The sequence below is a fragment of the Pelmatolapia mariae genome, linkage group LG7, assembly GCF_036321145.2.
Source record: "Pelmatolapia mariae isolate MD_Pm_ZW linkage group LG7, Pm_UMD_F_2, whole genome shotgun sequence".
Classification (NCBI taxonomy): Eukaryota; Metazoa; Chordata; class Actinopteri; order Cichliformes; family Cichlidae; genus Pelmatolapia; species Pelmatolapia mariae.
The window spans coordinates 18,943,384-18,969,149 of NC_086233.1; the positions used below are offsets into that span (position 1 = coordinate 18,943,384).

The window sequence follows — 25,766 nt, forward strand, 5'->3', positions numbered from 1 at the left end:
CACCGTCATGATGTATGTCATGTAAAAGTAGTGAAAGAAGAACCCTCTGCCTAGGTGAACCTAGATTAAGGTGTAATATTCTTATTTTTCCACGCAGGGGAGTGGGTCTGAAACTTCACACAGTCAGCGAGTAAAGCCAGCCTCCAATAATCAAAGGGATTAAATGTGGCTTTGTCACAAGTGTGCTGCTTTTCATTGAGGAATACGTCCAGGAGGGGGCGGTATTGGTCAATTTATATGTCTAAAACAATTTATTGTAAATTCATGGCAAAAAAAGTAAGTACCCATAAATGTGGTTACATTGGACGAATGCTGGATGATGGTGTGAAAATGACAAAGATATAAATCAATCAATCAAAAATAAAGCATTTTTAAGTGTAAGTACTTATGTTAGGATATCACATTTTATAAGATGTTTTAGGTTAAAAAAAAGAGACAGGGGGCTCAGCAGACACTTTATTAGGTATATGTGTTCAGCTGATTCAGATATCTAAGCAGTCTATTACCTAGTGGCAACTGAACTTGAAACTGAGAATCAGAATGTGAGTGGCTATGAACATACCTCGGTTGGGTTGTGGGTGTAAAATGGACAGGTATTTCTTGGTATTTCAGAATCTGCTGATCTTGTTAGATTTTTCCACAAAGCCATCTTTAGGGCAACTGCAGCTGTGTGATGCTATCATGTCAATATGAACCAAACTCTCTGTAGAATGCTTCCTGCACCTTTTTGAATCTGTGCCACGAAGATTTAATGCAGTTATAAAAGTAAAAAGTGGACGAGCCTGTGTAACAAATAGTGGGCTGTGAGTGTGCAAAATGTTGACACTCAGTGGCTCAGATAAAAATTAAACATGTTTTATCTGACTCAGACTCAGAATGGTTCAGTTCAGTTCAGTTCAGTTCAGTTCATTTTTATTTCAAACATGTGCCTTCACAATCATTTCCAAATATCATTTCATTATTTGTTTGAAAAGGAGTAGGCAGAAGTAATTCACATACAGCAAAGGAATGAAGTATTGTATTTTAGGTTTATCTTTAGTTTAATTAAGCTTAGGCAAACACAGTGCCAGTTAGCAAAATTATGTACTTAAAAAAAAAGTATTGCATTATAATGTGACAGCACTGTTGGCACTGGCCTAAACCTGTCTGGTAGGCACCAGGAAGAAAAACTGTCAGCATTGTACATGCTCCATATTGTTATAAGTCCACTGAAACCTGAAGAGATGTAAATAATGACATAATTCCTTTGTGGCATACTTTCAAATCAGCTATAATCTTCAGCAGATTAGCTAGCAAGCCCACTGCATGAATAGCGATAGTAGCAAACACACATTTATTCTTATCTAGTTCAGTTAACATCAACAGAAATGTTTATCAGCAACCCTAGCAGGCATTTTCTTTTTCAGAAAATAAAGTAAAATTCAGAAAGACACACATTTTAAAGCTTAACAATAGCTTTTATTGAATCAAGACCATTTTTACAAAACATTTTTATTCAGCAAATTTTTCTTAACTACAACTTTGCATGAAGTTTGATTTTGAATTCATTCTTTTTTCTTAAAAAAAAAACACCTTTACCTCTGGATTAGTTTATAAAACGTGACATTTAAACACCTTAAACAACACTCCTTTAAAAGTGCAGGTGATTCCATTAAACATACAAAGGTCCCAGCTTCCTTCACAAACAATTTCTGCCCCACATTTTTTTACAAGAAAATTCACACACACATACACTGCGTTTCAAAAAGCACTGGCACTATTTGAAATTGTGGCAAATGTAACATTTCAGTGTTCTACTACAGGTTTGCCATTTAACACAAAACAGGTTAAACATGTAATCATTGATTTGTGATAAAAGTATGCAATAAAGAAACAGTCCTTGCATCATGAATGACCACAAATCTATTACTCATTGCCAGCCAAGACTGCTATTCAATAGAATAGGCTCAGATTTACTGAGATGATTTATACTCATTCTCAAAAGCAGCTCTCAGCCGACAGGACATAGTTGTTCTGTGCTTTAAGGTCCAACATTTTTAAAGTATTATATCTTTGATACCTTTGCTCAGTTACTGTCTCCACCATTATTTTTTACAGAGAATAGTGTAGCAAGCAACATCATGAAAGGTGATGCTTTATGTACAAATCTGATCAAAGCAGACTCTGATAAGACTTAGTGAAATGTAGTTTAGTAACAAAAATTGTGGAAATTAAAAGGACAAACGAGGTTAGAATATAATTAATACTGAAACTTTAAAATAATCTATAATTTTTTTTAAAAAGTACAAATATAAAGCAACCCAAGGATAAAATCTGTCAAGACCGATACGTCAAAATATTAAAATAAATCGAGTAAATATATCAACAGAAGACAGAAATAAATAGCCAGTGTACACACTCAGGAGCTGTTTTCTGATATATACTCCCTTTTATGGGTTCTAGTCTTCCCAAACATAAAAAACAGAACAAAAAAACCCCCCAAAACAATAAAAATTTAAAAGCATAAATATAAAAACATCTTTATCTTTCAGGTCAAAAATGCACATAAATAAATACAAAATTACTAAAATTGTTCTTGTCATTAGTATAAAAACTGATAATAGAAAAAAAGAACATGTTCAGTCTTGAAACAAGTTTTTTCTGTGTCTTTCATGGTGAACACTGGATATTTTTTATGTAGTCCACACAAGAGTTCAGTCCATTTTACAAGTTTTTACTTAAACTGGTCTGGGATTAGATTCATCTGTGAGTGGATACTTGTGGGAGGGCTGGAGATGCCCTCTGACCAATCAGACATGTTGGAATGTGGGGAAGAGCTGGACCATTGGTCAGGGGACCCAGGGGAGGGGGTTAAAAATGGGTGGTCAGGCACCTGTAGCTGGTGGCTAGGTGTGTTGTCCATTGGGCCTGAATAGCTGTGCTGAGATGGAGGGGTGAGAAACTGGGTGCCAAGGATCTGGGTCTCCTGCGGCATCACCGTGTGGATGGGCATGGTGCGGCCTGAGCAGTTATTTTGCTGCATGTCAGATCCATTCAGCTCAACAGTTGGGAAACTCTGGTTGAGGGACTGAGCGGCTGTGGTGTTGTTAGAGTTCTGGTGCTGGAGCTGCCGCGAGTGAGCCTGTTGCATCATGTGAGCGGACGAGCCCAGATGGCTGGTTTGCAGATTCTGGTAGCCCATTATCTGAGACAGGGTGGCAGTACTGACACCATGCAGAGGACCCATCATGTTATGGGTTATCTGTGGCGGTTGGGCGAAGCTTCCTTGCTGGCCTATGCTTGAGTGCATCCTGGAGATCCAATCACACTGCCCTCCTCTGCTACCACCTATAGATGTTGCGCCCTGACTGTTTGAGCTGGACACAGGCAAATGGGAGAGACGGGGTGGGTTAGGATCAAAAGCCATGCAACTCAGATCCTTACCCATGTTCATCTGGCCAGGATGGGACTCTCCATTCCCCTGCAGGTGATTTAAAGACATTGGGGGTGATTGCTGAAAGGGGGAAGCCATGGGAGGTGAGGCAACATCAGAAAGGTAGCCATGGGGTGACTCGAGGGAATCAACTGGTGAGAGGACAGCTGATGTGTCTAGCAAGTTACTCTTCCCATCCACTGACTTTTTCTTCTTCAGCCTATTATCTTTGCTGCTGTCCTTTCCTCCTTTTCCACCCGAGCTAGGCTTACGAATCTTCTTGCCCGAAACGTTTGGCTTGAGGTTGCTGAGATAGTCATTGGGGGAGCAGAGAGGTGGGGAGAGGGTGGAGGTGCTTAGGGGTGCACTATGAAGCCCAGGACTCCGGACCACATTGTATTCATCCAGAAGACGCACAATGTCATGGTGCATGCGTTCCTGGGCAATATCTCTGGGCAGCTGGTCAAGATGATCAGTGATCTCACGATTGGCAAAATGCTCCAGAAGAACTTTCGCTGTCTCATAGCTCCCTTCACGGGCTGCCAAGAAGAGCGGCGTTTCTTCCTATAAAGAAATGAAATATTGAGATTTTCATTAGTTAAGGCAGGCCACTAAGTCAGTGTAACTGGGGATTTCTGCTTCAGCAGGAATTCTACACCACTGTAACTACAAACCTCTCTGAAGCCCCACGGCATAATCTGATATGCACCTCACTAGAAATCTAACTGCGCATCGCAGTGATGCAGCCCATAACTTTTGTGATTGACCGGTTCAGTTGATTCTAACTATGCATTTACGGCTGCTTTTTTGCCACTGTTTTTTAATTTATCAGGAATAATAATGATATATTAATGTATCACAGATTATCAGATTTTTAGCAATGTGACTTTTATATATCCTGCATTTAATTGGGTAAAACCATTGACATTTAAAAAATTGTTTTTCATGACAGATCTGGCCAAGAGGGCAGCAGAAATTACAACAAATATAACATTAAATTTATAACAAAACAAGCATTTTTTTTTTTGGCACACCACCACCAATGATGTTGGCCACTTACGTAGGTTGCAACAACAATTCACTGTAGACGTCTAGTCAGCAGCTGATAACAGTTTTTTTTGTTTTGTTGTTGATCTAACTAACAAATCTCAAACAGGACTTTTATACAGTGTTTAAGCTGCTTAAGATTGCCTACATTTGCTGCATCTCTAAGCTGCTTTTCACCCCATCTCATCTTTTTTTATGTGTATGACTTGTTGTTCTTATCAAGGATTTACAAGTACATGTTCTAGCAGGGAGGTATGCTCTCCTGGGTGGAAATACCCACTTCTCATTAAACAACACTTCATACACTAGATAATCACTGTAAATGTAAGGATAAATGCTTGTGGAAAACCTCCATTAAATGCATATCATTTCACATACCTTATTATCTTGCATATCTTTGTTGGCACCATTTTTCAGCAGTACCACAGCAGCCTCCACATTGTTTACAGCAGCAGCCCAGTGCAGAGCAGATTTACCTGCAGAGAGAGTGCAAATTTGGGGTTTATTATCATGACCCCTAGCACAATAAGCCATTTGTGAAAACTATAGAGATTGTAGTTTGATAAAACTTAAGCTACCAGATTCATCGGTGGCATTAGCATCGGCGTGACAGTTGATAAGTTCTTCAACCATGCCCTCAACTGCTAAACGGGCCGCCAGAATCAATGGTGTTGTTCCATCATGCATGCGGGCGTCAAGATCAGTAGCACGGTTTCGGATTAAAATCTGCAAGGACACAAGAGGTTTTTTGTTAAATTAATTTAAACTGTTGGGTCAAACTGGGACAAACATTGTCCTGAAAATAAATTCCTGAGGGGATTTCCAGGGCATTTACCTGGAACACTCCCTGTGCATCTGCTGCCACGGCTGCATGAAGCGGTGTGCGACCCATGTTGTCCTGAACATTGGCATCTGCGCTGGATTCCAAGAGGCGTTTGGCGGCATCTGAGCGGGCATAGCGGGCAGCCAGGTGGAGGGCAGTCTCGCCTGTACGGTCAGTCTGGTTATGGAGGTTGGCGCCCTGGTAAATAAAGTCAGAGATTATTTCTGCCGATGGATCCTCTTCCTCTTCACTGTTGCCATTTTCCAGTCCTCCACCGCTGCAGGAGGCGATCATCAAGGGAGTAAAACCATCTGAAAAGAAGGGGGAGTGGATCAGTGAGTATATAAGCATCTTCAGTCAGTTGTAATTCAAAAGATAATTTATGTTTTATTCGTTTGTGACACCCTGACAGAGAAATTGTGAGTTTTCCAGTTACACACCTGGTCCTCTGACATTGACATCCATGCATCCATTCTCTATGTCTCCCTGAGGAGGTGTAGGAGCAATGGATTCAATCCGCAGGTCCGCTGCATCCAGATGTTGCTGTGTCCATTTCCTATGATCAGTGTGATCACCTAAATCCAACATGGCCTGTTCCTCAAACTAAAAGACACACCAGTTAGTGTCAGTGTTAGTATCAGAGATGATAAAATTTAGAATGGACAGCTTTGGTGCAAAGGAAAACTCTTCTTACCCTGAAGCGCTTGCACTCTGGATCCTCGTCCTCCCATTCATTTTGATTGTCATCCATAAGGTTCATGTCCGAGTGTTTCATTGGCCTATTGAAAAGAGGTTGCAGATTAGAGCACCTACAGCAAAGCAAATACAAGTCACGGAAATATAGTGACCCAGTGCCAATAGCCTTCACATTCCACTTTCAGAGTGCACTTACTTTAAGCCAACAGAATCCTCTCCCAGTGGCTCGCTGCGTTTCTTTTTGCTTGGCTCCGATGCTTTGAATCCTTCGGGAAACCAGAGCTGGCCGTGCTCTCGTCGCCGCTTACGGGACACCAGAACACCCAGGCAGATGAAACCCAGAGCAGCCAAACCGAGGAAGACTATATACATGGGGTACAGCTCTGAATCAGAGGGAGTAGGTCTCACACCTGGAATGATTGTTTAAAATAAAATTATTTTACATGACTGAAATGCATTGTGTTTGTGTATGCATATATATGTATATGTATGGAAAATCTTATGGCTGAAACTGAGACACGTACTTGTGACAGCTTCAATGTAGGGAACATTGAGATTCCCACTGGTGGCCAGTGCTCCAAGGAATGCAGCTACATCTGTGGCACTCTGGAAGCATTCAGTAGACTGCTGGTAACACTGACGGTTGTCAATCTCCAGGTACACCACAGACCTATGAGCAGAGATAGATAGTCACATTAGCATTAACCTTTTTTAGCATTTTTGTGATGTGAATACAAATCAGTGTAATTATTTAGTGATTAAATGTTAAACATAGCTAAAACTCTCTTTGTTGTGCCCTACCCTTTGATTTGCAAAGGATCCAACTCTCTGCGTTTCCGGGAGCTGACGATGGATGACACACCCTCTTTAACTTGATCCAAAACACTGGCTGGCATCGAAGTCCAGTCAGGCCACCCATCTGCAGAGCGCTTCAGCACATTATGCTTAACAAGGTCTTGCTCATTGCCATAGTAAGGGAAGATCATGGGTTCTCCTTTGGCATCACGGCGGAACACCACATTAGTGTGAAGGACACTGCTGAGCTCTCTGAGGAAGGCTGAAGAGCGGTTCTTAAGCTCATCTGGTGGGATGTGGACCACAAGAACTAAATGTCCATCAGCCAGTTTCTCTGGCATGTTGTTGGCACAGTCCAGTCCATCCCATTCACATTCTGCGTTGTTGCAGCCCTGGTCACAGTGACCATCAGCATAGTGGTCTTTACAATACTGATCATATAGAGGGCTGAAAAACAAAATAAGACTGGGTTAATATTCTGATACCGCCCCACAAATCTTTAAAAAAAATACCCAAGACATTTCTATGACACTTACTTGCATTGTCCTTCTTGTCCTTGGCAATCAAAACCATCATAGAGACACCCAGGGCTATTACACTGCCCATCACACTTCCCATCATTGAAGTATCGCCAACACTGTAAAGCAGAGGAGCAGTTTTGCCATGGATCATCAAAATTAAGCGAACAGTCTCCTCCATCCCAGCCGCAGGCGTGGTTGTTGCACACTGAGTTGCAGATGTGGTTTCCTGCAAACTCGTCACACTGTGGAATCTCGCAGCTCATCTCCACCTCCGGAGGTGGGGTGATGTCCCGGCCAAACCCGCCAACGAACGAGTAGTCAAGTATATGGCACAGCAGACCATTGAAGTTGCTGGGGCAGCTACACTGGAAAAACGGAGGGTCTGGAGTTATCTGACAAGTGCCACCATTGTAACAGGGGTTCGAGATGCAGAGGCTGTCAGTCGGAGTTTGGCACTCAGGCCCGGTGAAGGTTGAAGGACACAGGCAGCGTGGACTTAGGTGGCCTGACACACACGTGCCACCATTCCTGCAATTCAGACTCCCACAGGCACGAGAGTCATACTCGCAGGTGGAGCCAGTGAAACCCTACAGGGGCAGAAATGACACAGACCTTATGATTAGTGTGCTATGCTTTGGTTTAACCCTGGAGAACCCATGGGGTCAAATTTGACCCCATGGTTTCCCTAGAAAACCAATGGGGTCGGCTCTGACCCCATGGGTTCTCCAGGGTTAAAAGGACTTTTTAAGTGCTAACATTTAAGTAGACGCTATAATGTTTTACTCACAGGTGGACATTTGCAGACAAAACCATGAGGTGTGTTACTGGCAACAGCACATGTCCCCCCATTTCTGCAAGGTCGCCCTTTGCAGCCATCAAATACCTTGTCACAACGCTGGCCTGTGGCACAGGAGCAAAAAGCATGTGTCAGCTACTCTTAGAAAACATTTAGACTTTTGCTGTACTTTTGCTGCTGATCCACATTCAGTACCTGTATACCCAGTGCGGCATTCACACCGGTAGCTGTTAGTGAGTTGGATGCAGTTGTAGGAGCCTCTGGGGTCACAAGGATCTGACAAACACTCATTGACGTCCCCTTCACAGCGCTCACCTACATAACCCGGTGGGCACACACACTGGTAGCCTCCAATGCGGTCCACACACTTGCCATTGTTAAAGCACTTGGGCTCATTAGTGAGTGGGTCTCTGGAGGGGTTGCAGTCATCTAAGTTAATTTCGCAGTGGACACCTAGGGGAAACAGATAAGTTGGGTTACACACCATGGATACCTAGGTATTCATTTATCAAGTATATTTTTTGGAATGTGTGTATGCACATATGCTAAACTATAAGATACCTTGTGTTCCTCTGGGACATGAGCACTTGTATGTGTTGATTAGGTCGATGCAGGTCCCTCCATTTTGGCAGGGCTGAGACTGACATTCATTGATCTCTTTTGAGCAGTTCACACCATGGTAGCCAGGGACACACTGACAATAAAAGATATTCAAGCATATTTTGTTATTTAAATGAGAAAGAAGTTAAGAGGGTTACCTGAAATAAACAGCCTCTTGATGTATCTATTATATCATATTTCAGAGTGACTATTAAATCCATATCAGCTGCAATCCCTTCAGAACAGTTTGTCTTAATGCCAACCAATCACTTGGTGGCTCAGCTGATACCCATATGCATCTGCAAATCACTTTGCAACCCACCTCTATCCCAGCTCCTCATTTAATGCTCTAACTGACTTAATCCCTGTTATAACGGTTGTCAGTGATGCCTACTCTGCTACTGCTCTCACTGCTCCCTGGTTTCCATGCATGTTCATGAAAGGGTTGGGAGGTGCCTTACGAGTACCAAATATATAGGAAGTTCCCAGAAAAGAGTCATAGCACCAAATATAAATCAGTGTCCTGGTGACAATGGTTTATCAAGCTGGCTTAGCTGACAGAGTCCTGTCCAGGACTTTATTTAAGATAACTTAAATAAGTTAATTCATCTTTAAATTACTCATATATCCTTTTACCTCACAACTGTAGCCTCCTAGATAATCAGTGCAGGTGGCTCCATTTTGGCAAGGGTTGGGTGAGCACTCGTCCACCTGTTCCTGGCAGTAACTGCCAGTGTAGCCAGCTTGGCAGCGGCAATAATGCGTGTTTCCAGCATCCAGACACTGGCCTGAATTCCGGCATAAGTGAGCCACGTCAACACCTACAATCAAAGACAAACGAGGAGTTTCAGAATGTACAAACTGCCCACCAGACTATACCAAATTTACTATCATAAGCTTCACCTTATAATCGAAATGAGCGTACCTTGCTGTTTAGCTGCCACCTCACAGGAAACACTTGGGATGTCACAGTAGAGGCCAGTCCATCCAGTCTGACACTGGCAGGTGTAGGAGGCACCTTGCTGCCAACACGAGCCTCCATTTTTGCAGGGAGCAGAGTCACACCAGCGCACAAGATTCTAATTTAGCATAAAAAAGAGAGAAGGTACTTAGATGTAGTAAAGAAGCCTAGGCATGTGATAAGACAAAGATAAGAATATTTCTCCCTACCTGACAATTGATCCCTGTGTAGCCATGAGGACAGGTGCATTTGTAGGTCCCATAACTGTCAAGACAAGTGCCTCCATTGAGGCATGGCTTGGAGTCACACTCATTGATATCATATTGACAATAGCTGCCTGTAAATCCGGGTAAGCACAAGCAGGTGAAAGTGTTGATTCCATCTACACAGGTGCCGCCATTAAAGCAAGAGCTATTGAAACAAGAAAATAGGAAATGTTAAATCACTTACTTTCCTCTGGGTCAGTTCATCAGAACAGTTTAATAATAACAGATTGTAGTGAGGGGAGCTACCTGTCAGTGCAGTCGTTTGTGTTGATCTCACAGTTGATACCGCTGAAGCCAGGTGGGCAGGTGCAGGTGTAGCTGTTCACACAATCGGTGCAGTTGGCCCCGTTCCTGCACGGGTTGCTCTCGCACTCATTTATGTCCTGCTCGCATCTGCCACCACGAAACCCGGGCGGACAGGTGCATGTGAAACTGTTGATGCCATCGCGGCACAGGCCACCATTACTGCAGGGATCTGAAATGCAAGAAAAAGGAAGTATGATTGCCACTTTTGTTTTAAGTCAAACACAAAGTGGGAACTTAAAAGGCTTTAGATTTGCTTCTTACTTGGTTTGCAGTCATCGATGTCTGTCTCACACTTCTGGCCAGAGTAACCCGGCTGGCACTTGCACTGGTAACCTCCCATGGTGTTGAGGCAAAGGGCGCCATTGCGGCATGGGCTCTTCACGCATTCGTTGATATCGATCTCGCATGTTTGACCTGAAGGGGAAAACAAAAAAAATTTATTGTACTGTTGAGTAATTATATACTGACTACACACACAGTCAGCCAAACAATCAAAAAAACCACTAGCTGGAAAAATGTATACCTTGCCATCCTTCAGGGCAGATGCAGGAGAAGCTTTGATAATCTTCCGACTCCTTACATATGCCACCATTTTTACATGGCCTGGGACTGCAGGGGGCCAGTAGAGTCTCACAATTTTCCCCTGGTATGACCAAAAAAACCAACATTGATTGAATCACTCTGGCATTACATAGGAGCTCCTTTGAGTACCTAACCGCATGTAATAAAATAAGCACCACAGTTTCAGTGACTGCAAAACACAATTTTAAAAGCAACACAATTTTTTTTTAAATTCCAGTTTCCATTCCACTTCCTTATTCATTTCCATGACATCTTAGCCAAACAGGAAAGGCCTTCCTGTTTCCTGCTATTGTTTGTTCATAGACAGGAAACAGGACATGGCGGAAGTGGGACTAGTGCTTGGAGCAGTGTCCGGGTCTCTGCGTTACATTAGCCACAACGGCCTGTTATTCCAAAAAACACACACACACGCTATTATCCCAGCAAAACAGATGAGTAGATCTTTCCACACAGAGACGCCAAAAACCAGACATCCCTGTCAGTAGCCGCTGGGTGATGTTTTCAAAAACAACACGAATATAACAGTCTAATCCTTTTTCAGTGGAAACTTGGAAGATTGTGTTCATGCTATCAGACCTGTGCAAACAGCTAAAAGCAGGTGCTAGTTAAATGAACAATCCAGTTAGCAGTTGTAATTCTCACAGTGGGAGATAAGCAGTTACATGTCGTACCGGTGTAAGGAAGCAAACAATTGCACTTGTATCCAGCCACATCATCGATGCAAGTGCCCTGGTTGAGGCAGGGGTTGGAGGCGCACTCATTGATGTTAGTTTGGCAATTAGGACCTACAGCAGTTGGAATTAGAGAACACACGTTGGTTAGATGTTGGCCAACAAGGCTCTCCTCATTCAATCTGTGCGCAAATAAAAAAGAAAAGTGCAGGTAGGGCCGAACACTGACCTGTGAAGCCAACTCGGCACGTGCAGTGGTATCCGCTGGTCATATCCTTGCAGGTTCCTCCGTTCATGCATGGGTTGGACTCACATTCATTGTTATTGATGTCGCAATTTTGGCCGCTCCAGCCAGACTCACAGGTACATTTGTATCTTTAGTAGAAAGGCTTGTCAGTAATTGATATATATAAATATATATGTGTGTGTGTACTTTTTTTTTCTCATAAAACCTGGATCCCTACTCACCCATTAAGAAGATCCTGGCATCTGCCATGTATGCAGGGGTTGCTGCTACACTCGTCAACCTCGGACAAACAGGTGGCATCATTGTATCCCTCTGGGCACAGGCAGGTGAAGCTATTGATGCCATCCACACATGTGCCTCCATTGTGACAGGGGTTGATGGCACAGTCGTCAATGTTGATGTTACACATTGCTCCTGTAAGACAGTAAATCTGATTTTAAGGACAGTGTCACAAACGTTTCTTTTGGATCAATAACTAAGCTGGCCATTATCGAAGCCAAACAGCTGTCATTTCACATGTGATATAATTTAAGGCCTTACAGTTTGATCACTGAGATAATCTGTGCAGGGGGTTTTTTTGCATATGAAAAAAAAAGACAAACTCCCTCAATATTCAACAAATACAATGTGCGCCAAGCCTGGTGGCCCCTGGAGGCTCTTTTACCTCTCCTACATTGATTGAATACGGCCCTGTTGAATAGGCAGAAGGAGCGCTTCAGCTGAATCACAGAGAGGGGGGAGCACACACACACACACACACACCACCCCTATCCAGGAGACCTAACCTCACCCAGGGCTGTTTACAGGGACAGAAGGCCAGACTTATTTCACACACGGCTGAGTAACAATTAACCCCACCCCCCCTTTCTGATCTCGTACCCGGCTCCCTCCTCCTATGCTCTTCATCAGTCAGGAGAGGAGGGCCCAACTGCCTGATCTTCAGTTACAATAGTCCTCTGTCCCTCTGTGTCTCAGTCCTGCCGTGCCCTCTACACTCAGCACAAAAAGATTTTTTTTTCTTTTGGGTGGGGGGGGGGCAAGCCTTCACATCCACACACACACACACACATTCCCCCTAACCACACACCCCTGGTTTTAGCACAATCACATAGCCACTACCAGTCAGAACCGGATCCATGTGACCTACATGGTCTATTTGTTAAAGAGTGCCTGTCACCAAAGTTCTGTATTTTAGTGCATTACAGGTTGGCTTGCTTAGTAAATCAAGTGTTAACTGGCTTGTCGTGCAGACACACTAATAACCATCAGATATGTGATTAAAGGACAGCCTCTCTTTTCCTTTCAAAGTATCAGTTTACAGAGTCTTTGCAAGCTCAACGTCACAATCTTTTCAGACGGGAAACAAAGTCAGTGCTTTGTGTGTGCTGTGTGCATGTATCAGGCTGTGTTCCCTTTCTCTTCTCCTCCGTCCCACATAGGCAACATGACACCATTGTTCCGCAGGAATGGGTCCGCCAGCCACCTGTTCTACCAGCCCCTCCCAAAGCTCAGGTGACCACCCCCCTGCACCTGTAAACTCCACCCAGCGCTCACCTGTGTAACCGGGCTCGCATGCACATTCATAGCCATTTATTTTGTCGATGCACTTCCCGTAGTCACAGGGCTTGCTCTTGCAGTCATCCAGGTTCACTTCACAATTGAAACCTGTAGATCAGAATATACATAAGGGGCAGAAAGAAGGTGAAGAAAGTGCAGGCATATTTCACTGGAAGAATTTCAAAGTTGTATAATATTAATGTCTCACCCGCAGTGCCTTGTGGGCAGGAACAGATGTATGCATTCTCCCTGTCCTGGCAAATGCCACCGTTCTTACAGGGCTGGCTTAGACACTCGTTGATGTTAGTTTCACACAAGCGGCCAGTGTAGCCTGGGCGGCACTGACAGGTGAAGGAAGCCAGGCCATCCCTGCAGGTGCCATAGTGGCAGGGATTGGAGTAGCACTCATTGATGTCAATCTCACAGTGCTGCCCTGTGTATCCTGTCATGTAGGAGAACAGCTTTAACACCCACAACTTTTTTCTAAGAAAGACAAACAAGATTACGCAATAAATTAGAAGAAAGGATTAGTCTGGTGTACCTTCAGCACATTCACAGGTGTACTTGTTGGGTCCATCAGTACATTTAGCTCCATTCTTGCAGGGTGTGCTGGCACACTCGTCAACGTCCACCTGACAGAGACTCCCTGAAAAGCCTGCAGATGCATTTTTTTTTAAAACCGAGAATTAAACTTCTTTTAATATTGAGAGGAAAGATATTTGCAGAAATGCAGAAAATTGCTGAAATTTGCATCTAAAAAAGGCCACGTGGTGCTGAAAGTCCTAACAAATCATTCCGCAACACTCCCTTCACCCCTCCTTTTTCGCACTCTTACTGTGCAGTGAAATCTTTCTTTCAAACTACATCACAATAGTCCACAGCTTACCAGCTAAAAACCAATCCCTACCCCCCCCCCCCCCAAATTTTGGCGCTAAGCTCTTACACAAACTCTCCAGCCCGCCAAATATGCTAATGTTTCTGCGGCCCTGTCTGTTCTGTCCAGCACACTCGTAAATGCTTCACTGACACTATTAGAAGAAGTAAATCATTTACATTCAATCGGGGGACTGCATGCATGGCACTCATTGACAGATAGTTAATGATCCACTCTTTTATACCCTCTTTTCTTAGCTCCCATTGTCTTGCCAAAAAAAGGGAGGGTTAAAATGATACCATGGAAGCTATTTTTGTGGCTCTGTTTTTACTTTAGTAATCAGATTATTTTCTCACCTTTGGGGCACTCGCAGTGGAAGGAGTTGATCTTGTCAATGCACTTGCCATTGTTGAGACAAGGTTGGCTGGCACACTCATCTGTGTTGATGTGGCAGAACACACCCTCATATCCTGAAATGGGAGTTATAGGTCACATCACGTAAAGGAAAAAAACATGTCAAAAGAAAAGTAGTCTTCTTGTATTACAAACCGATGCTTTACCTGGCATGCAGATGCAGTGGAACCCTCCGATCTGGTCCAGACAGGTGGCATCATTGTGGCAAGGATTAGACATGCATTCGTTGACATCCATCTCACAACGAGGCCCTTCATACCCTTGGAGGCACTTGCACTGGAAGGAGCCCTTTGTGTTGAGGCAGCGACCGCCATGCTCACAGGGGTTGGCACCTAAAACATTAAATACGCAAGTTGTAATAAATAAATGTAATAAATCAGTTCTGCGTGTTAACTGCAAAGAATCAGAATCATCAGAGGGTTGTAATCCAAACTAAAGGAGACAAACTGGTAACTTAATAACATACCCAGAGAGCACTCATCGATATCCAGGTTGCAGGCCGATCCAGTGTAACCTGGGGGACAGGTGCATATTGCCTTGCCATTGACTGGGTTGGTGTCGCAGTTGGAGCCCTTCTGGCATGGGTTGCTGATGCAGGCATCATCAAGGTGGCACAACAGACCTGTAGCCATGGATGTATTACATTTTACTCTCTAAACATTAAGATCATGATAAGTCTGCATAGCAATCACAGAGGGGTCACAAGAGCCATACCTGTGCGTCCATGGGGGCACTCGCAGAAGAATGAGGCCACGCGGTCATGGCAGGTGGCACCGTGGTGACAAGCTGCACTGGCGCAGTCATCAATGTTCTCGCTGCAGTCGTCGCCGGTCCACCCATTTACACAGACGCAGTGATAGCCACCATGCGTGTCATGGCATGTCCCGCCATTCTGACATGCATTGGGCATCAGCTCGCACTCATCCACATTTTCTGTGCAGTATTGACCTAAAAGAGAAAAAAAAAGTTGGTATTTATTATCTTAAAATGTTATTGGATGATTTTTTTAAAGCCTTTAAGTGAAAGGTACCTGTGTAATGAGGTGGGCATCGGCAGTTGTAGGTGTTCACCCCGTCCACACAAACACCACCGTTCTGGCAGTTGTGGCCTGGACAGTCATCAATGTTGACCTCACAGTTGTGGCCTGTGAAGCCTGTTGGATTGGCGTGGGGTGAGAACAAACGAGTCAAAATGTAGAAAAGCTCTTGCGACACTTGATTGCAGGTAATAATCAGACCTTTCCTTCCTGAATAAAAATAGATATATATCCTTGTGGCAGAGCACAGCCTGTCCCCTCTGTTAACATCAAAGGCTTGTGTGGGTGTTTTATAGGCACAATAGCTCCGCTTAACAATCAACCCACAGCTCCACAGGTGCCTGTACTGGTGCGCTATCTAAACGCATTCCAGCAAAGACACCCGCGACTGGCACGCAGCGTGACTTAAAACTTCAACACACAACATCAGTTATTCATCCGCATGTCCAAACAACGGGCTCTGTGCTGACCACATAATGAGACAAAAACACAGGCAAGTGAAAGCTTCAAGAGATCCAGCCACCCTTTTATTTTAACTGATGTGGTTTGCTAGGGATAAGGAGGTAATACTTTCCATAAGAGTCCGCAATGTACACTGCTACTACTTCAAAGTAAGATTGTGACCTTTGGAACTAACTGTGACCTTCCATGAAAAATTATACAGTACTTTCTAATAAAAATTAGAAAGCATGTTATGAATAATTTAAACATAAGTACTGTATAGGTTTGATGCAAAATGCCTAATTGTTTTTTCTCCTCTTTATTTCCCCACATCTACACGTATGTATTGTGTGTGCGCTTTCTACACATCTGGTGTCCTGACTCTTAACAGCAGTTACCACAACATTGCGCAATAAATGTGGCAGACAGGCTGGCAGTGTTGATGTGAAAAACAAGATATTTTTGCGAGTCTGTGACCTCGTGAATAGGGTGTGTAAATCTATAGGTTTGTGTGCATGTGGGTTTCTCTGCCATTGTAGGGGCTTGCTACCGATTATCAGAAGGAAACGTCTGTGCAACTGCATCCTGCCTGTGCAGGCTGGCAGAGAGAGAGGGGAAGAGCGGTGATTCCAGATTACTCCACTCCACCCAATCAGATTTTACTACAACAACAGGCTGGTTTGTAGGTCAACTGATGTAACAGGAAAAACAATTGTGTGTTTTGTTACCACACTAACCATCCACAACTCCACGTGGCAGCTACCATTACTCTGTAAATTCATGTTTGTGCCATACCTGGAAGACAGCTACAGTCGTAAGCGGTGTCCCCCTTCTGGACGCAAGTGCCTCCATTCTGGCATGGTGACGGGCTGCATGGCAGATAGGGGTTCTCGCAGTGCTGGCCTGTGTACTCTTGAGGACAACGGCAGTGGTACGAGCCCACCTCATTCACGCATACGCCGCCATTGAGACAGGGAGAGGGAGTCTGGGCACACTCGTTTACGTCCTGCTTGCAGGTTTGACCAGTAAAAGCGCGTGGGCATTTGCAGATGTAGGTGGATTCTAAGGCTGAGCACAGGCCACCATTTGCACATGGATTGGAAGCACATGGGTTGGCAGCCTGGCAGGTTTTACCTGGAAAGTAACACAGTAAAAGTGAAATAATCATAAAAAAGGGCTGAGAAGAGGGGCAAGAAATCTGTATTCACGAAACAAGTTTTGAACATTTCCATACATACCAGACCATCCAGGTGGACAGTCGCAGCGGTAGGCATTGAGGGCAATGAGATGGCATGTTCCTCCATTGCGACAGGGGGAGCTCATACAGGCGTGGTTGGTGGGGGTCAGGCACAGTCGGTCAGTGAAACCCAGGCGGCACACGCAGCGGAAATCAAACGTGTTGCTATGGGAAACAGCACGGCATTCGCCACCGTTGTGGCATGGCGAATGACTGCAGGGATTTGGATACTGGCACCGGCTGCCTATGTAGTCACTGGGACACCTGGGAACAGACAGCGAAGAGAGGGAGCAGCAATGATTAGAAAAGCATGACTTTTTTTTTATCATGGGAACAATTATCTAAACAAAAGGGGAGTAAAAGGAGGGGTTTGATGTGTAAGGGGGAGGTGTAGAAGGGAACTAAAAGTTTCCCGCCCAGCAAAGTCCCACTGCAGTGTGACAGGGATAACATGTTGTTCTAATGCGTCTCTCTGGATTAGCCTCCCTCAGAACCTTAAAAATACATTCTGCCGGGACAACAGACGCCACAAAATAGTCTAGCAGTCTAACAGCCTGTTCCCATCTACCTTTCGCCCCCATGCTGTCCATACTCATCCACAATGACCGTAGAGATCAAGGGGAATGTGCCGCTCATGGATGACTGATATGAAGCTCTGCATTCAGGCCCTAAGCCTGCTTCCCTCCTATCCAGACCAAGGACTGTTACTGCTAAGTCACACAGCTCAAAGTGGCTGGTTAGTTGAACAAATTCTCTTATAAATTTCACAAAGATGGGTTCTGCCCACTGTGGTTACAGGGTGTTTGTAAAAAAAAATCAATACATTTTGACCAAAGAGTACAAGAAATTGACTGTTTTAGCATTGTGCTAATGAAATGCACAGACATTATTTGATATGCAGCCCGTACATAACACTGCAGTCCCATCTGTCACGTGAGGGAGCATTTAAAGTCAGCAGAAAAGTGTTTACATTTGAATCGGGAGGCTTGTGTGACTGTGTGTAGCTGTGACCTGAGTGTGTGAGTGGTTATGTGTAAAGGAGGGCATCTGTTGGCCTCCTAGTATCTCCACAGGGAGCAGGTGCGCATGTTAATGAAGGCAGCTGTTGGTCAGGACTCCTTCTCCTCCCCCATCCTCGTGTCCCCTCCTCCTTTCCTCTTCCTCCTCCCCCTCCCTTCTGTCCCCTTCTCAGACAGGGGTGCTGACAAAGCCAACCTCTCCTCCGGGGACATAAAGAACCCATGTGAAGTCAGCTGTTGCAACTTCTGTGCCTCCAAACCACACGACTTATTCTTAATTCCTCTCTTCCTTACCTGTTCCCTTTTTTTGTTTATTTCCCTTTTCACATAAATTATTTCCCTCTAGTTTTCTCTACTTTAGCTCTCATTCAGCTTACCATGGGGAAGGTTTCTAAGCTTTCTCATTTTTTCCTTTTAAAGGGACATTTTTCTTTTAAACTCGTAGCTGTTTCCCCTTTGCAGATTTCCCCTTGTGTTGCACCGGATTGTTCAAAACTCTATTGTTGACTTAGATAGGTGAGACCAACAGGGAGTTTTTAGCAGGGCCTCTACAGGGAGTCCAGACAGTTGTAATTGGCGCAAGATTGTAAAAGCATTTGAGGTGACTTTGAAGTCACCGGGAAAACACACTGAGCGCATTATAAAGGTAATTCACTGCTGAGGTACAAAAATCTCACCCACTATGATAAAAACGAGGTGTTAATAATGGTGTGTGTGTGTGTGTGTGTGTGTGTGTGTGTGTGTGTGTGTGTGTGTGTGTGTGTGTGTGTGTGTGTGTGTGTGTGTGTGTGTGTGTGTAGTTAACTCCCACGCAAACTGACTGTAATAGATCTTGTTTGTCCTGAAGTCAGAGATAAAGATCCACCCACACGCTGAAAAGACCAGCAGCACACACCACGGCAACAGGTCTCTCCCAGCGCTGCAATGTCCCCTCAGGCCAGAGCAGATGCTTCCCCGACCTCTGACCCTAAACACTTTTGTGACTGTGGGACAGCCCCTTTGCCTTCTCTTCTCTCTCTCCACTCTCCCTGCTGGGCCTGATCTACCATCTGTCACTCTGGGGGTGACTTTATGCTCTGACACAAAACGTGCCCAACTGTGCGCTGGAAATGCCACCGCTGTGGAAAATGTCATGTGAAATGACTGAGGGTGGCGTACAGTAATCAAAGGCATGTATAATGTTGTCAGTCTTGGTTTTTCCTTTCATGATACTTGAAAATGTTTCAAGATCACCGACTATTTTTCTTCTCTCTTTTGATTTTCACTCGTCCTTTTGTCTTTATTACATATTTGTTTCTGCCCTTTCCTCCTCATTTGCTTTGTCTGGTTAGTTGATGTTCCCTTGAATGTGTCTCATCATTAGCCAAGATGTGACCCCTGGGGTCCACATCTGTTAGTAAGACCAAGAGCGGAGCAATGTAGCCCAGCTAGAGAAAATGAGAAATGCACTGGATTTGGAAGCCTCTCAAATCCCACTACACTGTTATATTAAAAGGGTGTATAATAGTCATACAAAGATTGTGCACTCTCAGGCTGTTGAACCTAAAAAGGGCTAAACTGCATAAAGTGTTTACTAAACATTGAGTCATGCTCATTTGGTTCGGTAAAATGCGCATTATTGCTTGGAAATCAAACCACCTTCCTAAACAAAAAAATTACTCTCTACAAGTAACATATATCTTCAAAAAAGGGGATCTTAGAAGAATCATTGGACAATAATAAAGCAGTTTCTGTTCCACTCTCTAAAATCAGTGAAGTTGGTAGAGGCGGTCAGAATGAGAAGAATTTGGCACCTGTCTGAAAAACAGCACAGCCTGACAGTGAGCTCACTTTCATTCATAAAACTACGGTAAACAGCCGACGGCATAACTCTGATTCCGTGTGTGTGTGTGTCATGCACCTTGTTCTGCTGCACTCACTTAACAACGCTGTAAAAACATCCCAGCTCACGATCAAAACCAGGAAAAACACCTGCCTGCCATTCCACCTCTTGTGATGATTATCAGTGAAAGCCGATGGAGTAGTCTGGGGTCTATTACTTCAGATTACCATCAAGTCAGGTAGGCACAAGTGTGTTACTACAACATATTAATTCATCATTACTTGTTTGGTCGCTATAAAGGGTGACTCACATTCCAACCAGATAACATTCCCCCCCATGCACATGCAATTACTAGAAAGATCAAGACGTGCACACATTTTCTGACTTATTAGAAGAGTTATTTAATTTGATAACCTCTACTGCTAGATATGAACTTTCAACACCCACTAGAGTGACACAGGCCCTTATCGCTCTGCTCTGACAGCATCGCTTTCAATCTCCTGCTTTGAAGATTTCCAGATCAGTCTCCAAAGTAGGTGTGAAAAAATATGCCTTTACATTATATATGCAATGCGTTCTCTTCTGGGAGTTATATATCTGAAAATTGCACATCAACTTTGCTTCCAAAGTTGATGTAAGAAGATGGGAACTTTTTTTCCCACCAGCCTCTTTCAGTGCTATATCATGTGGCTCCTGGCATCTGGGGAATGGGCCCAACCAGGGGAGTGGCAGCATTAGAGCTTAAACCCCAAATAAAAAGGCAACACCAGCAGGCACCTTAAACCCACTAAGCACTGTATGTCCCTGATTCAGGGAGCTGAGCTTTTATAGAGACCTTCCTGGTAATCCTATAGGAGGACAAAAGAAGAGCAGCATTCTTAGAGGAAGAGTGTAAAAATCATTTCAGGTTGTGACTGAGACGCATCATCATCAATAAACAACACCATACAGCTCCCTCTACTATCTACGTCACATTAAGTGAAATTCTCTCGTCTGGTCTATTTCTGTCAGTGCAGTATTCGAGACACGTGGGGCGACAGTTGAGTTTATTCTTAACACTTATCTCTGACCAAAACGGCACCCATTTCAGCAAATCAGCAATAACAGTGAGTCTGTCACGTAAAGGCCAGACCGAGGGCAACAACCTTTTAACCTGACTTTGCCCTCATTACAGTCTGACAAACGGAAACTAAATTTGACTCACGCTATGCTTGTGCCCTCAAACTTTAAAGTTGCCTACATTAAAAAAGACTGCTGCAGCTTCGTGGGAAACAGGAAGCCCCAGACCTTGAGATAACCTCTTAATTCACAGAATCGCGACCGAGTACTTCCCCACTGCAGACGCTCGTTGCTGTTTCCGTGTCCAATATCGCCACAATTTACATAAACTCTCCCACTTCCCCTAAAGTTACTCAGTCTTTTAATGTAAAGAGATTTGTCTTCAATCGAGGAAACAGCATTAAAGGTTTTAAAGCTGGTTCCCCTTTGTTCCTTATGAGTGTTTCGATTTTCTCTGGAGGTGTATGCTGTCACACATATTAAGACCATATTCTGGTTCCATTTTTAAAACCAGCATGGGAACCTTACTATCTCAGCCAATCAGTCAACCACACAGCTAGCTGTTATATTTCTTTTAGCTAAATCTAACCTTACTCTACCAAGCTGACTGCTGTGATTGTAGAATGAATTAAAGCTACCATCTTTAGAGGTTTTGACTCTTGTTGAATTTACAGTTTGTTGGGGTTAAAAATCACCTTAAAATCCTTCATTTGAATATCAGCTTGAGAAAAAGCAGATTCCAGTGAATGCAACATGAATAAAGAAGACAAATCTAATCCTTTTCCTGATGAGTTTCCTAAAGGTATGAAGTAATATCGGGGGAGGGAGGAAGGGTGTAATGTTGATCATCATTGTCAGCATGTGATTCGACTCTCGCACTCGTGAGAACTGTGCCGAAAAGAGGATTCAAATCTGTCTTAACCACTCAAAACTGTGCCACCATATGCTGCATAACCACAAAGCAGAACATGATTCAGTGGTATCTCCGATAGTTGGCTCTGTGGGTTTGACGTGTTATAACCTGCTGACCTTCCCCTAAACATCACGTGAGGGTGACCGCACAATTTAGATGCCCTCAGCTCAACTCCACTGCTGCTTTCCTTTTTCTTGTCACAGTGCAGGCATCCCCTCCTTTCTAACTCAGCGGACTTTCCACCTATGTGTCAGCAGCACAAAGTTTAAAAGCGAATTTGATGTGACACCTCATGGCACAAAAACATGGACCACTGCTGGAAGATTCTCTGCTGCAGACACTTTCCCCTGACCCCCCGAATCTCACAGTGTCCCCATGACTGATAGCTGCTTAGCTTGGCAAGGATGAATGATGAATGAGAGGGAAGCCAGGAGGAAGAGAGAGCACGGGTGGGTGAAGTGATGCTCTTATCCTGTCTGTTTTTAATTGGACTGAGCAGAGATGAAGAACACAATAACAGCTTTGTGGGATCGGAGGGTGGAGAGAGTTTCTGTGTGAGAGCGTGCGCCCACGTGCAGGGCGCTGTGTGTGACTGTGTGCGTGTGCAGAGCGTGCAGATTCACATATTGTGAATTGGTGCCCCTGGGCTACTCGCGTAGGTCCTTCAATAGCACTCCCTTGTCCCCGCAGACCAGAGGAGAGCCTGCCATGATCACATGCCCCAGGGCAAACCAGGCCACCTCTGAGTTTCTTTCAAGAGGGGAGAAAAAATAAAGTGACGCCACAAGTAAAAATCACACATAAAGATGCTTTCAGAAAGCATCAGTTTGTACCTCAGACCATATAAAAGTTGGTGTGTCATTACATTATATTAAAATTTACAGGAAGGTCAGCTCAAAGGAACATGTTTGCATATTAAAACGTCTCACCCATAAACATCAATCCACACTCTAAACAAACAGCCCCACAATCTGCCTCCCTGTCTGTTCCCACTTGTTCGCCCTCAAATTTCTGCACTTTATTCCAATTAATCTCACTCTCTTGACATCCAATCCAATTACATTTCCCAGCCATCTGGCTTTCAAACCTCACAAGCGGGTGAGGTGGGGGAGAGAGCCATTCAAAACGACGGAGAGAAGCCTTTTGGAGGAGAACGGGGGGGGTATGGCAGGGGTTTGGTGTGTGTTGTGGTGTTTGGGGTGGCTGTGGCATGATGGGAAGCCCCACTCAGATTAGTCACACAGCATTATTCTGACTGCAGGACAATGGGTGACGGGCGGCGGGCGAGCCCCAGCTGTCGCCCATGAAAGAGCAGAAAAACAAGATTTAGGACTGGACGCGTCCTCTCACTTTGCCGGGCGAAGGGGACTTGCATTCATTAAGGGGCTGATGGGGGGGGGGGGGGGGGGGGGGGGGGGGGGGGGCTTTGTGTGTGTGTGTGTGTGTGTCCGGCCTCCCCTTTCTCATCTCCCCAGCACTCTGAGGCTGCTCTCTCTTTTCATTTCTGCACTCCTTTAAAGTCTTTTCTTTTCAGGGAATGTGTGCAGAGAGCAATGCAGCTCTCGGAGGGGTACAGGAGCACAGCAGCCCAGAGGAAACTTAAGGGCCTCTGGTTGCTGAGCAGAGAGACCGCTCAAAGGCTGGAATTAAAAGGGGGAATATGTGGCCTCTTTTTCTTCCCCACCCGTAAAGAACTTTCAAGTACCACGATTGCCCCACAGTGCACTACTACTACCATACAAGCTCCAAGTAACACACAAGAAAGATAGCTATGGTGTTTCCTCACTGCCTGCAGCAGCATCTTCATGTGTTGCTTTCAGGCTCCCTGTTACTTACTTGCATTCTCCATTTCCGTTTGGGGTGGCTTCACATCTTCCTCCATTAAGGCATGCCTCAGTGGGTAGAGAGCATTTAAGACCTGTTGAATGCATAAACAAATATATAGATCAAAAACATGTTTTACCCAGCATAGTTTCTCTGTGCACACAGGAGGGAAATGAGCACACTGGGATTAATCGGGATTAAGCTGCAGGTGAAATCATGAGGGAATTATTCAGCAGTTAAGTTTTTTTTTTTTTCTTTTTTAACACAGCTTTATTAGCAAATTTTAATGCACACGCGTCGTGATTTTTAAATTGATTTGTTCCACAAGTGTCCGCAGGGGATATTGGGAAGCCTGTTCGTGGACACTGGTGAGGCTAGAAGCGCGTGGTGCGTGGCTTTTTTTTTTTAATTCAGGGGAGGGGGCTGTGGGGGGGCGCACGCTTTTGCGGGGAGAGCGCAGCAGCTGCGGGGCTCAGATGCGGAACAAAAGAAATCGTGGTGCAGCACGAGCCATAAAACACTCTCCTCGGGTATTGTTTACCGGGCAGACGGGAATAACAGCACCTCCTCCTCCTCCACCCCCCGCCAACCCGGGACTCACAACACTCTCCCACACTTGTAGACAAAAGGTGCTTGCAACCGCCCCCCCCCAAAAAAAAAAAAATCCGCGTCCCTCCGCACCAACTTCCATTATCTCATATTTTACATGAAAGTGTTCCGATAACAGCTTACAAATAGACAGTTTATTGTCTAACACTCTAAATATCGTTTTTTATAAAGCATTAAAAAAGTTTTGTTGATAAAATTCTTGATATAAATTTAGAGTAAGAAAACAAATTAAATGTTGTGTTCAGTTAGTTAGCTTTTGATCGTGGTTCCATCATTGCTGCATCTACCGCATAAGCTCAGCTGATTTAGTGTGACTGCTCTGCAATGAGCAGACAAAATAGCTCGCGACATCTTCATTTAGCGCACACCGGGGGAGTCAGCCAAGCGCACTGCAGCTTCTGGCTTCTTCACTTTCCCACGGCCAAGAGAAGCTGGAAAACTTTCATCGAGATTTATTTATGCCACTTTTTAATACTCCGATCATAATTATACAGCATCACGTTTAAATCACTCAAATCAGTTTAATCGAGTGTCTTTCTCTTCCTCTTTATAATTCACAAACTTCTCTAAAGCCCACTTTAATTGTTCCGAATATCACAGATAAGTCTCGGTCATGCTCTGTGGCAATGCACGCTCAAAAATAAATAAATAAATAAAAATTGTTTACCTTGTGCGATGGCGATTACTGGAATCAGAAATGTTAGTTTCACAAAGAAACGATACATTCCTCCTCTTCAACTTCACAAATGTTGTTGACTCCCGCGTTGGGTTCGCATAGATCCGCAGTTGATGAATCCAGGTGTTGTCTTGAAATAAATATCCAAGAAAAAAAAATATGGAGGTAAATCCAACAGCGAGAGATGGGTGAGAGAAAGTCTTCAGCTGGACTCAGTTCATAGATGTTAACCTGCTGCCTTCCGAGTTCTCAATGAAATCGGTGGGCAACTCTACAAGTTCCTCCCACTATTCCTCCACACCTCCCCTCCTCCCACACAGGACGAAATCACGCTTCCTCTCTGGGGGGAAGAAACAGTGTCCCTCTCAAAGTAAACTTAGTAATAGTAAACAGCAGCATTTTATAGGGGTTTTAACCATTTTCTTTGCTTCATTAAAGCTTGCATCTACTTCCTAGCCTGCCAAAGAAACATACTTAAATTTTCACTCATAATAAATTGAGACAATTAAAATCAAGATACAGGATAACCATTTAATTACTAACATTAACCTTTAAAGACAGC

General features: G+C 44.2%; 1 protein-coding gene across 1 annotated transcript; it reads right to left on the reverse strand.

The window, feature by feature from the left end:
- Positions 1–1,464: 1,464 nt before the first annotated feature.
- notch1a (notch receptor 1a) lies at positions 1,465–25,429 on the reverse strand. The gene is made up of 34 exons (XM_063478254.1): positions 25,196–25,429; positions 23,932–24,013; positions 17,284–17,546; positions 16,841–17,179; positions 15,599–15,721; positions 15,283–15,516; positions 15,035–15,190; positions 14,715–14,900; positions 14,511–14,624; positions 13,822–13,935; positions 13,489–13,722; positions 13,278–13,388; positions 11,945–12,137; positions 11,706–11,851; positions 11,477–11,590; positions 10,747–10,866; positions 10,485–10,637; positions 10,164–10,392; positions 9,861–10,062; positions 9,616–9,769; positions 9,327–9,511; positions 8,652–8,784; positions 8,286–8,543; positions 8,082–8,194; positions 7,310–7,881; positions 6,780–7,220; positions 6,503–6,648; positions 6,175–6,388; positions 5,977–6,061; positions 5,723–5,885; positions 5,295–5,593; positions 5,038–5,185; positions 4,838–4,935; positions 1,465–3,976 (listed from the first exon to the last, which is right to left on the reverse strand). Exons 1-34 carry the CDS (start codon positions 25,251–25,253, stop codon positions 2,714–2,716), a joined length of 7,443 nt encoding a protein of 2,480 aa, XP_063334324.1. The 5' UTR covers positions 25,254–25,429; the 3' UTR covers positions 1,465–2,713.
- Positions 25,430–25,766: the final 337 nt, after the last annotated feature.

What these genes read in the sequence shown, in the direction of transcription:
- notch1a (XM_063478254.1), bottom strand. Translation starts at nt 25,253, where the DNA reads ATGTATCGTTTCTTTGTGAAACTAACATTTCTGATTCCAGTAATCGCC. An exon ending in CGACTGTAGCTGTCTTCCAG is followed by an intron (nt 15,722 to 16,840) that starts GTATGGCACAAA and finishes CCAATCCAACAG; the next exon opens with GCTTCACAGGCCACAACTGT. An exon ending in ACACAGGGATCAATTGTCAG is followed by an intron (nt 9,770 to 9,860) that starts GTAGGGAGAAAT and finishes ATGCTAAATTAG; the next exon opens with AATCTTGTGCGCTGGTGTGA.